At 40.6% G+C, this 11,997-nt stretch overlaps 1 protein-coding gene across 2 annotated transcripts; it reads left to right on the top strand.

The window, feature by feature from the left end:
• The first annotated feature begins 253 nt into the window (after positions 1–253).
• On the top strand, positions 254–11,735 carry LOC120926847 (gap junction beta-5 protein-like). Of its 2 annotated transcripts, none has more exons than XM_040337111.1 (2): positions 254–283; positions 10,422–11,735. In XM_040337111.1, the coding sequence occupies exon 2, from the start codon at positions 10,429–10,431 to the stop codon at positions 11,227–11,229; it is 801 nt and encodes a 266-aa protein (XP_040193045.1). In that variant the 5' UTR covers positions 254–283; positions 10,422–10,428; the 3' UTR covers positions 11,230–11,735. The 2 variants fall into 2 exon arrangements, with proteins under 2 accessions (XP_040193045.1, XP_040193044.1); XM_040337110.1 differs by lacking the exon at positions 254–283 and adding an exon at positions 2,585–2,859.
• Positions 11,736–11,997: the final 262 nt, after the last annotated feature.

Consider the following 11,997-nt stretch of genomic DNA (forward strand, 5'->3'; position numbering starts at 1 on the left):
CCTGGAGATTGTTAGGGGGGGGGGGGGGGCTTGTGTGACCTCTTTTATTACTGTAGAAATTGCCAATGGTCCAGTCTTCTGATGGACAGGATGCTGGACTTGTTTGGGAGCCCCCTGCTCTGTTCCATTTATCTATGTTGAATCTGGTTGCCATTGGTGATTCCTTTACTATTCCTGTGCTGTTCTCATAACATGCACGAATGTCACTATGAAGAGGCCATGGTTTGTGAAATTTCACCTTGTGGTATTTACTGTATCTGATGAAGAGGGAACATTTGGAATGGTAAGTTTATGGATTTGCTGTTATTTTCTACCTTCCTCTAAGGATTTTTTTGGTAAAACCAACTGTAAAGTTAGTTACCAGTATGCTGATGGTAAGCCTAGACCTATTAGTAGATTAGAAGCACACAAGTCTTTTTCCGGTCTTTGTTGGTTTTACTATGAGGCTTTTCATAAGAAATTTGCAGTTCACGCAACTTCTAAAGTGCAGAGTCAAAAATGTTGCTTTATGGGATTAGAATTCGCTTTAACTCGAGCTAGCATTGTTCATTCTGTAGCTTCTGCAATATGGACCAGTTATGTGATTGTATGGTGGTAATAGCTTTTCCTTTGTTTAGCGTTTGATGAATTGTTCTCCTTGTTTAGGGTTTTTCTCTGTAAAAGCGGAGTTCCACCAAATTTTTTATTTTTTTTTATTTTATTTAGCAGCTACAAATACTGCAGCTGCTGACTTTTAAAATAAGGACAATTACCTGTCCAGGGCGCACGCGCTGTCGGCACCCCGAAGCCAATCTGTCCCTCGGCTCTCTGGTGCTGGCACTGCCATCTTTGGTAAGGGAATCAGGAAGTGAAGTCTAGCAGGCTCACTTCCTGGTTCCCTACTGCGCATTCACGACTCGCAATGAGCGATCCCACTGGTCCCTGTAGTCTTCTGGAACATGTGTGTCTCCCAGAAAACAGTGCGGGGGGGGCGAAAGAAGGTGCTGGAAGTGGCGTAGATAGTCACGGGTGGCTCGGCTATCTATGTATTAGACCGGTATATGCTCCCCCCTTCCCCCTGAAAGGTGCAAAATGTGACACCGGAGGGAGGGAGGATTCCGAAAAGCGGAAGTTCCATTTTTGGGAGGGAACTCCACTTTTAGCAAGCTCAGAGGATCTTACTAAGGGTTCTTGTACTCTAAATAAAAGGGTTCCCTATTACTCTGGTGATCTTAAAACAACTGTGTTCTGCTGCGTTAGTAATTTGCTTTTATTTCTGTTAAGCCTTGCTTTTTAATAATGTGAATTAATAATAATAAATAATAATAATAATAAAAACTTTTTATTATTAATAATTTTTATTATTAGTTTGTTATGTTCTATTCGTTTACATGCGACATTCGTTATTTCGTAACATTTGTAACTTTGGATAAATTTGTATTCCTTACGCTCACTAGCAGCCAAATTTGAAAGGAAATTCCAATGCCTATAATTTATTTATTATTTCAGATTTTCAAATTTTCTATCTTATTTTTTTTTTTTTTTTTTACTGTCGAATTTTGGGATTTTCTATCTATTTTTTGGATTTTCGGATTTCTGAATTTTCAAATTTATTTAAAATAAGGAATTTTCAATCACGACGAATGACCCAAAAAAAAAAAGGAATGACACAAAAACTAAAACAAACAATTTTTTTGGCAGTGCACATGTCTACTTCCTTTGTGTGAAATCCCTGGTGTTCCTGCGAGCCTCCCTGTTTTCCTATTTAAAACTGAGCGCACTAAGCAGGAGAACACATTGCGGTCAGTTTTTTAGCTGTGCTGGGAACTCAGTGTGCTCTCCTCCAATAATCAGATTTGTACTAACACACCTCCCCTGCACAGCCTTTCACTGAGAAGATCAGTGTTCTGCTGTTTTTCCTACCCCAGTTCTTAGATCCCTTTCACACTGAGTAGTTTTTCAGGCGTTTTAGCGCTAAAAATAGCGCCTAAATACCGCCTGAAAAACTCTTGCCCTGCAGTCTCAATGTGAAAGCCTGAGGGGTATTAACCCTTTTTCGGCCACTAGCGGGGGTTAAAACCGCACCGCTAGTGGCCGAATACGCAGAAATTCCGACGGTATAGCGCCGCTAAAAATGGCACCCCTATACCGTCAGCGCACCTCCCGCCCCAGTGTGAAAGGGGCCTTATGCAGTTGAGAACAGAGGGAATGTCATCACTTATAAAACAATTATTATGTATTTTATATTTATACACAAATGTTTTGCCTTTCATTTATATTTTACATTGAATAAATAGTTTTATAAGGTGACTGTTTACAACCAACCACTTTAAGTAGTGGATGTGTACGGATTATTTTTGGAGAAAAATATACTGTTTAATTTCCTGCCTGCCATGCTCATGCCTTGGCTTTAAGGGACTGTAATCTTTTCAGAAGGAGACATCAGCAGTGACAGTCTATTCTACGTGTTTTAGTCCTGACAGAAACAAAACAGCATTTTTTTTTATTGCTCTGGAAGAAACAAGAAGAAAACCTACAAAAGCCTGTTGTTGTGAAGTTTTCCAGTTAGCAGTGTGCATTTACTTGTTGAGTTGCTCATTAAAGGGTTAACAATCAAATGGAATTCCAGCACACACCTTTACCTGCCCACTTCTCACAGATTGGCCGCAATACAGACAGATCCGGTTTCCTTTTAGCATGTTAGGAGAAAAACTTTTTAATCAAGTATGGTAACTGAAGGCACTCCCTGGGAACTGGATTCTATTTTTTATCTGTTTGTTTCGGAACAACAAAAGACAAAATCACTCCCCTTTTGTACCGAAATACAAAATGGCAATGGCGTATTCATAAGTAATTCCCAAAGGGACTTCTTAGAAAAAGGTAAGTGTTTCATTCACTAATACGTTACAAGACAGTACAGAGGGCTCTAGAGACTTAAGACCCATACACGCTATTAGATTTTCTGCAGATTTTTGTCTTCACATTTACCAAAACCCTGTAGTGCAAGAGCCTGTCTGATTGCATACAAATTAAAAATCTTAAGGTTTGACCTCATATTGTATGGTTTTGGTAAATCTGAATCCAAAAATCTACAGAAAATCTAATAGTGTGTATGGGGCTTCAGAGATATGTAATGTAGAATTCAACATGTAACAACTTATCAACAAACAGAAGCACATATTGTAGATATCCAAGAGTCATGGATATGGAACTGATATGGAATCACAGGAACATAGCATAAATACTTATATATGATTATGTGTAATTAACAATTTACTGGCTGACTGAACGCTATCTACCTGCTGAACTGAAATGGACTGACCTTGGCAAGCTTTGGCATATGATGTATTGTAAGCTCCATTGTGTTCCTTTTAATCCACATCAAGCTACGGATACATTTAATTATATTATTTGGACACATATTAAAATTATGTCATCTGTATAATAATGATCGCAAACTAAACTACACACAAAATACGTTTTTTTTTTTGTAAAGTTTTTGCAAACATGAGCTGCTGTGATTTGTAGTCGCAATAAAAAAATGTGAAAGCCTAACAGTATACAATATTGTATTCGTACAGAGTAGTGTATGTTCTTCAGGATGACCGCAGTCAATTTCTTAATTGCTTTTAATGGACACAGAAGTAAAGATCGTAAAATCATTATAAAAGTGATGAGACAATTTAGGACATTTACAAGTTGAGGCCACCCCCAACTTGTGCTTTCCACCATATTCATAAAATATCTTTTTTAATGTGGTGAATTTTTAAAGGCATATATCAGTCATAGTTACTGTAGTTAATAATAACAGTATTTAAAATACAAGAAAATACTGCCTATAATAATAATATATATATATATATATATATATATATATATATATATATATATATATATATATATATATATATATATATATATATATATATATATATATATATAATGTTTGTGGTATTTACTGATGTATATTTTGATTTTACTGATGTTGATTTTTTTTAAACTACTATTATATGTGCAGCTTTGTAGGTATTTTAAGCTATGAATATACTATATGAGGCAGCCAAAATAACAATATGAAATAAACACAGTAACACCGATATAAACATTTTATGTCTGATTAGAGTGGTATTAAACCCAAAACCATAAATGTAATATTGTAGCTTACCAATCATTAGATGTGGTGGCTTCATTAGTTTATTTTTTTTAGCCTTTTTAGCCTTTTTTTCCCTCTGTTTTTACCTGGTGATCTGACCAGTAACACATCTCACATCTGTATTAGGGTGCCGCCACTCTGAATGACGGAGAACACAGGGGTACATTTGGACAGAAGAATACTCAGTCAGGGGGAAAGGAAGGGTTAGATTTTAGGTTGAACTCCAGCTAACACTTTATAATCAGTTACAGCAGCTTTTTTTTCTTTTGGGATAAAGGTTTTGCATGAATAAATAAAAGCCATTTATTGCAAGCACCCCTGTCAGTGGTAAAGGGTTTGTCTCACCACTCTAACTGCAAAATTTTCAGAAAATCTGAAAAACAGACTTACTGGCCAGATCATCAGGTTAAAAAATCAAAGAAAAGAAAGCCTAAAAAAGAACACAAATGCAGTCACCACATCTGAGAACTGGTAAGCTGCAATTTAATAAATGGCTGCTTTTGCATATAATACAACTTTAAATATCTCAGTAGCAAATTATTATTTTAGTAAATATTGTACACGATTTGCATATTAACCACTTCCTACCCAACCAATAGCATAATGACGACTGGGCAGGACTCTCGTCGTTCCAGGTGGACGGCATATGACATCATCCCAGATCACGCTTGATGACTGATCACTGTACAGGCCCACTGCCGGTACCATGTGACTGCTGTAACCAAACTATGGATGGCTTCCTTTCAAGACATCCATTGTATACAATTGTGTTGCTAGTTGTAATTGGTCATAGTGATCACATGGTACAGACTGGGCCAATCACAACCCATCTGTGCCATGTGATCAGCTGTGGCTAATCACAACAAAGCAAACTGAATGAATTAATCCAATTCAGTAAAATGCTTGCTTATATTAATGAAATTGCTATAAGCAAACATAACGTGTAAAAAAACAAACACATACTGATCCCTTCCCCAGAGTAGTACAGTGTTATACATTATAGTGCTCTGGTCAAAGTGTGCTAAAAAGATTGTTAAAAATAGAAAAACATTGAAAATAAAAAAACACAGAAATGGAGAAAAACTCGTTTTTGTTCTATTTTTCATTTATTTAGCAAAGAAATAAAAACCCAGTGGTAAGTAAACACCACTAAAAGAAAGCTCTAGTTGTGTGATCAAAATTATAAACATTTTGTTTGGGTATAGTGTTGCATGACCGCGCAGTTGTCATTCAAATTGCAACAGTGCTGAAAGCTGCACAATAGCCTGGGCAGAAAGGTGTTAAAAGTGTCCAGTATTGAAGTAGTTTATTAATAATAATAATAATTAATAATATAGGAAAAGCATTAAAGTAGTTGTGAAGTCATTTTAACACAAATATATATTTTTATCTATAAAAAAATACCTTTCAATAAACCACAGTTCTCAAATTAAAAAAAAAATGGCACTTATACATTTTTATAACATTGTTGATCTAGGTCACATGATCCGCACATCAAGGACCTGCAAGTGGGCATGAGCACCTTATATTGACTGGAAGATGACAGTAGGGCTGGGGATATGATGTTGGGTACTGTCAATCAAGAGAGGGGGGATGACAGGGGACAAAGCTACACACTGACCAAGGAGTACTTAGTACATGCTGTGTGCTTGCAAATGGGATGGAAAGAGATGCAAACTTACCATGCCAGCACGGATTGGCATCTGTGCTTAGCATGGGCAGTTTACAACTATGAAGTGGGGAACTGGCAGGATCAACCAGGAACTACATAAGGAGTACAATAAAAATGGCATTTTGTTGTGAAAAAAATGTTAAAAGCCTTAAAGAGACAGATTTATTTAAAAAAAAACATTTTTTTTTGTTAAAAAGAGAAGTAGGGCCAAAGCTCTTTTGGCCATACATTTCCTGTGGGTCATAGGAGTGCAGAATGAAACCGAGAATCAGCCCACAGCGGGCTAAAGTCCACTGTGGGCTGTTTAGATTGTTCAGACTCTGGAGGGATCTCGACTTTAATGTAGGGATCCGCCCAGATGCCTGGACTGGCAGCTGGCTCAGTGCACTGCTGAGAGTCTGAGCCAACCACTTTTGATCCCTCCACAGCCCAGAGCTCCAGTGGGTGCTGGAGGGGAAGAGTAGAGAGCTGGTGACTAAATCACCAGGCAGTCATTGGCTCTTTGCTCACTGAAAACTGAGACATTATTTGTTCTTAGTATAGAGGCAGTAGGGCACAGATGCAGCATCGGAACAATGGTGAATCCACCATGTTTTGTTGTTTTAATCCCGCATTTCTCTTTTAATAAATTGAGCACAATAAAATAAGCATGCCCCACTAAAAAATTTAAAATGTTAATATTGCTTTGCCAGCATGCAGTATACAACCTTTAATGCTGCTGACTCCTGCTCTTAGTGCTGATTCCTTAAACTACCAGTCTTCAAAGTGTAGCGGTACCCCGTAGGGGCTGCTAAGTGATGTGACCCACCTGTTACTCTGTCCAGCCCGGGATTCAATTCCCAGACACTCCAAGACAATGAACAGTCCGCTTTGTTTTTGTTATTTTATTGGGGGAATTCAACTTGGATGGGGATGGGAATTATGGGATGCCCAGTGGAAAAATAGCACAGTTGCTAGGGACAACTATGTACACTCTTTGTACACTTTTCCAGACTCCTCCAGCCAAACTGATTAGACCTGACACTGGCTCAGGCAGGCCTAATTAACTTGCCCTTTGCAGGCAGGGACCGCGGGCCCCTATAGTATAGAAGTAAATATAGAAAAGTCTTATTAGTGCTAGCTATCCTTCTGGTGGACTACTGCTCCCAGTCAGTCCTCTTTAGGGTCTGCCAGCCCTCCTGGCTGCAGCAGCCTGACTTAATTGCCCGTAACATTGAACTCCTCACTGGCTCCTAGCTCTGACTGTTTCCTCAGTCCCCTCTAGCATACCTCTCCAGTCCTCCCGACTGCCCCTGTCACTCACCAGCCCTCCTGGCTGAAACCGGGGGTTCCCTCCTGAAGACTTTCCCAGCGGTATTAGCTCCTGCTAGCCTCTCTGACTCCTCTCTGTGTCTGTTTGGATCCTTTATAAGTTCTTGAAGGACTCCATCCTGCACCTGAGTCCCAGGCCCAAGGTCACCCACTCCTCCCCCAGACTAGGGAGCTTCCTCAAAGTCCCAGACATCCTAGTACTCCATATTCAGTTCATCCACCCGGCAACTCCTCCCCAGCTGGGCAGACCCTGGGTATTTCAAGGAGGCCTGCCCCCTGCCAATCCAAGTTGAGGATTGGTCAGGGCTCCCTGAGACACCCCAGACAGCTCCACCCCACTTCCCCTCCTCTTCTTCTAGAATCTTCTAGAAGCAAGAGGGAGGTGGCAGTGGAGTGATGCTGTCTGTGAGTCACAGCTGCTACCCTGAGCCACTCCCAGTCCACACAGATCAAAACAAACAGGCCGCGCTTCCAGCTAGAACTGCCTAAATTTGCCTGTACTACAAAAATCTCAACTTCTAGCAACTACATAAGTAGAAGGTGCTACAAAAGGAATAAGTTAACAGTGCACAATCCAGTGTCCAGCCAGCCTGTTAGCTTGGAGAGAGAAGAGTAGGAGAGGAGCAGGGGAGTGTCTTGTCATCCTAGGCTCCGGGGATGTGTGTTTCTATTGATGTACACAGTGTCAGGAGACACAATTCTAGTCCCTGCATGTAAGGCCCCGTACACACGGCCGAGGAACTCGACGTGCCAAGCACGTCGAGTTCCTCGTCGAGTTCTGGGATGAAGCCGCCGAGGAGCTCGGCGGGCCGCCTTCTCCCATAGAACAACGAGAAAATAGAGAACATGTTCTCTATTTTCTCGTCGAGCTCCTCGGCGGCTCCATCGAGCCAAAACTGTACAGACGACAGAGTTTCTCGGCAGAATCCGGGTTTTGACCGAGTTTCTCGGTGAATTCTGCCGAGAAACTCTGTCGTGTGTACGGGGCCTCAGAGTGGCTCCACAGGATGCTGCAAGAGAAAAAAGCCACTCTGAATCAGGAAACCTGTGGCCATGATAATTGCACCTGTTTAAACTGATACATAGGCAAGAATTAAAAGTTGAAGAAACTGTTATTTTAACAGGTGCTGAAAGTGGTTAAAAACTGAGGGTTTAATATCAATTTAAAGAGCACTTCTACCCTTACCACTAAATACAGGCTGGCAATCTGTATTAGGTGTAGCTACATAAGAACTGCGTGCTACAGTAATTGAGGCTCAGCGCCTGTAATTCAGCCAGAAATGTAATACTTTCTAGAGTGGCATCTTGTGAAACATCCAGGCACCCACGCGCAGCCCTAGGCCTCTACATTTTCACAGTGTTACAAAAGCTAGGTTAGAAAAGCCCCTCTGTGCAACTTGCACCTATAGGTAATCCTATAGGTACTGTAAATATCTCCTAAATGTGTGCCCTCCGTGCCGTTTCTTAACTAGCAAGTGCTGTGACTGATGGCTCCTGTCGCATGTGTGGGAGTGATGTCACGCGACTCCAGCATATCACAGAGCCGAAGTCCGCAGCCCCGGATGGAAGAGGGGCAAGGATGGATGCGGCCACCAGTGGGGACAACGCGGGCTTCGTTTACAGGTAAGTGCCACATAATGGGCTAGTATGCAATGCATACTAGCCCATTATGCTTTTACTTTCCAGGGGAAAAAAAGAGGAAATAAAATCCATCAGGGTTTACTTCCTCTTTAAGTATCTGTCTGTACTCCCTCATTTTCTCAGTACACATGCTTGCTTGGTTTATCTGAGCGTGCATGTGCATGTGACATCCAGCTATGAAAAATCACTTTTGAGTGGTCAAATGATGTCTGCTTACCAGCTTAAAACACATCTGAGATGACAGATAAACAGTGGCTGTCATGGCTGTCCCCCAATGAAAATGTTCTTTGTTTAGCTGTGCTTGGTTTCCCTTCTATTGATTAAAAAAAACTAGAACAAGTTATTCGTAAACTAATGTCAGGATCTTTTATCTCCATACTTTTTCTATGTCAATGACTTAAAAAGCCTATGTCCAAAGCACCAGCATCACTGTCAAGCAAGTAGAATTCGCTAAAAACATTTCAGCAATGGCACCCTACATACCGTATATACTTGAGTATAAGCCAAGATTTTCAGCTTTTTTTAGGCTGAAAATGCCACCCTCGGCTTATATTTAAGTCTATACTCCTGTCTGTGTACCTGATTGTGGTGCAGAGTCAGACGGCGGGCGGCCATTGTGGAACAGTCGCGCCTCCTCCTCGTTCTGTTTTTCTGATTATGGTGCACTGCAGAGTCAGACGGCGGGCGGCCATTCTTGAAAAGTCGCGCCTCCTCCTCGTTCTGTTCTGTGATAGGCGGAACACACAGTTTCCCAGCAGACACTGTTTAGTGTTCCGCCTATCAGGGACATTCTTTCATCCTTTTGTCCGAGGATGAAAGAATGTCCGTGATAGGCGGAACACTAAACACAGTGTCTGCTGGGAAACTGCGTGTTCCGCCTATCACGGAACAGAATGAGAACGAGACGCGACTTTTCCACAATGGCCGCCCGCTGTCTGACTCTGCACCATAATCAGGTACACAGTCAGGAGTATAGAATCATGTATGGCGATCAGCATGGCTGCAATGGGCACAGTGAGGTGAGATTGCAATGGGCACAGTGAGGTGAGATTGCAATGGGCACAGTGAGGCTTGCAATGGGCACAGTGAGGCGTGCAAATGGACATTGTTGACCCTCTTTTCCACTTACAGTAGCTTCTGCATTTCTCACCCTAGGCTTATACTCGAGTCAATATGTTTTCCCATTTTTTTGTGGTACAATTAGGTGCCTCGGCTTATACTCGAGTATATACGGTAATTGTCTCATTACAGGTGCACTTTAATGCCATTTTACAAGATTTGGACATAATCTGCACATTAGAGCCGGATTCACATATGTGCAGCAGTGGGTTTATGCCTGGGGTACGATGTATGTGTGTTCACTGGTTCAGGTGGGATGTAGGTCCGAATTTTTGCCTGCATTCGCATCTAAACCGGACCCAAACACATCACCGTAACCTTTTTCAATCCCAACTGCGACCGCACCAGACACTTGCCTGTCATGCAAAGTGGATGCAGGAAATCCACATCCAATTCGCATATGTGTGAACTCGGCCTAAACATATACTGACACTGACAGACATTTCTGCATAACATTTGCTAAATTGTCTACATTTTAACATATGCATGTAACCTACAATTTGGAAAAAAAAAATTCTTAATAACCTTTATTTCCTATTTTCAAAGGTAAACCATGAATTGGGGTGTCTTTCAAGCCCTTCTGAGTGGAGCAAGCCATTTCTCAACAGGCTTTGGACGCATTTGGCTATCTGTAGTCTTTGTCTTCCGCTTGTTGGTTTATGTGGTAGCAGCTGAAAGGGTTTGGAGTGATGAACAAGGCGACTTTGACTGTAACACAAAACAGCCTGGATGTACCAATGTCTGCTATGATTATTACTTTCCAGTGTCCCACATCAGACTCTGGGCTCTTCAGCTTATTTTGGTCACCTGTCCATCTCTTCTCGTTATTATGCATGTGGCCTACCGGGAGGATCGAGAAAGGAAAAACAGGGAAAAGCAAGGAGAGAGCTGTGGACGGCTGTATGCAGACATCGGAAAGAAGCGAGGAGGTTTATGGTGGACCTATTTTATCAGTCTTATAGTCAAAGCTTTGGTGGATGCAGTGTTTCTCTACATCTTTCATCATATTTATAAGGACTATGCATTGCCAAGAGTTGTCAAGTGTACTTTGAATCCATGTCCCAATATTGTTGACTGCTTTATAGCAAGACCTACTGAAAAAAATATTTTCACATTGTTTATGGTGATCACAACAGTAATCTGTATTTTGCTTAATCTGTGTGAAATAGGATATCTAGTGACTAAGAGGTGTCGTGAATGTGTGATTCAAAGACATCTCAAGAGTCAGTCGACTCACGTGATTGCATATCTTCAGAAGCAAGAGATTTTTCACACTAACAACAAGCTCAATGAGGAACTTGACCAGCTGAATCCCTGTGATTGTGTCATGCCACCAGAAACTAAACTGAAATAACTTCAGGTCATGGAATCAAACCTCAAGAACAGAACCCCACCAAAAAACGAATTTTTACAATGAACTGTTATCACACCACATAAGTTAGACCAAAAACTTTTTTCATTCTTTGAAAAAAAATATATGTGAGAAAAACAAGCAAAACCAGCAATGGATAAGTAACTTTTCAAGGACAGATTGGTGAACAAGTAATGCTTATCATTGCCACATTGCTTTTACAAACTTCCTTCTCCTGTTCTAACCTGTTTTCATGTGTTAAGCAAGGTGATCACAAAGAGTGCCCCAGGAAAAATCATGGCATAGCTGTTCACATTACCAGACTCTGACATTTATAGTCCTCCTAGGACTTGTTAGGGCTGTTTTTACAGCTGCTTACAATCATAATTTGATATAGCACTGTACCGAACAAAGGTCCCTGAACTTTAAGATATACTATTGGAACATGACTGAGAAACACTTGTCTTGTGTTGCCATTTCATTAAAAATGCTTTATTTTTTGCAGATTATCTCACATTTAAAACGAATTTTGCCACCAACAATTAGTCACATATCAATTTACAGATTACTTGTTGACATAAAATTCTGCTCATCTGAATGGGTGACATTTACTACTGAACTTAAGACACACCTTCTCATTCAAAGAGCTTTCTTTATTTTCATAACTATGAAAAATGTAGATTCACACTGAAGGCATCAAAACTATGAATTAACACATGTGGAATTATACTAATAAAATATATTTCATTTTCTAGGTTCTTCAAAGTAGCC

Source organism: Rana temporaria, chromosome 2 (assembly GCF_905171775.1).
Source record: "Rana temporaria chromosome 2, aRanTem1.1, whole genome shotgun sequence".
In the NCBI taxonomy this organism is placed as follows: domain Eukaryota; kingdom Metazoa; phylum Chordata; class Amphibia; order Anura; family Ranidae; genus Rana; species Rana temporaria.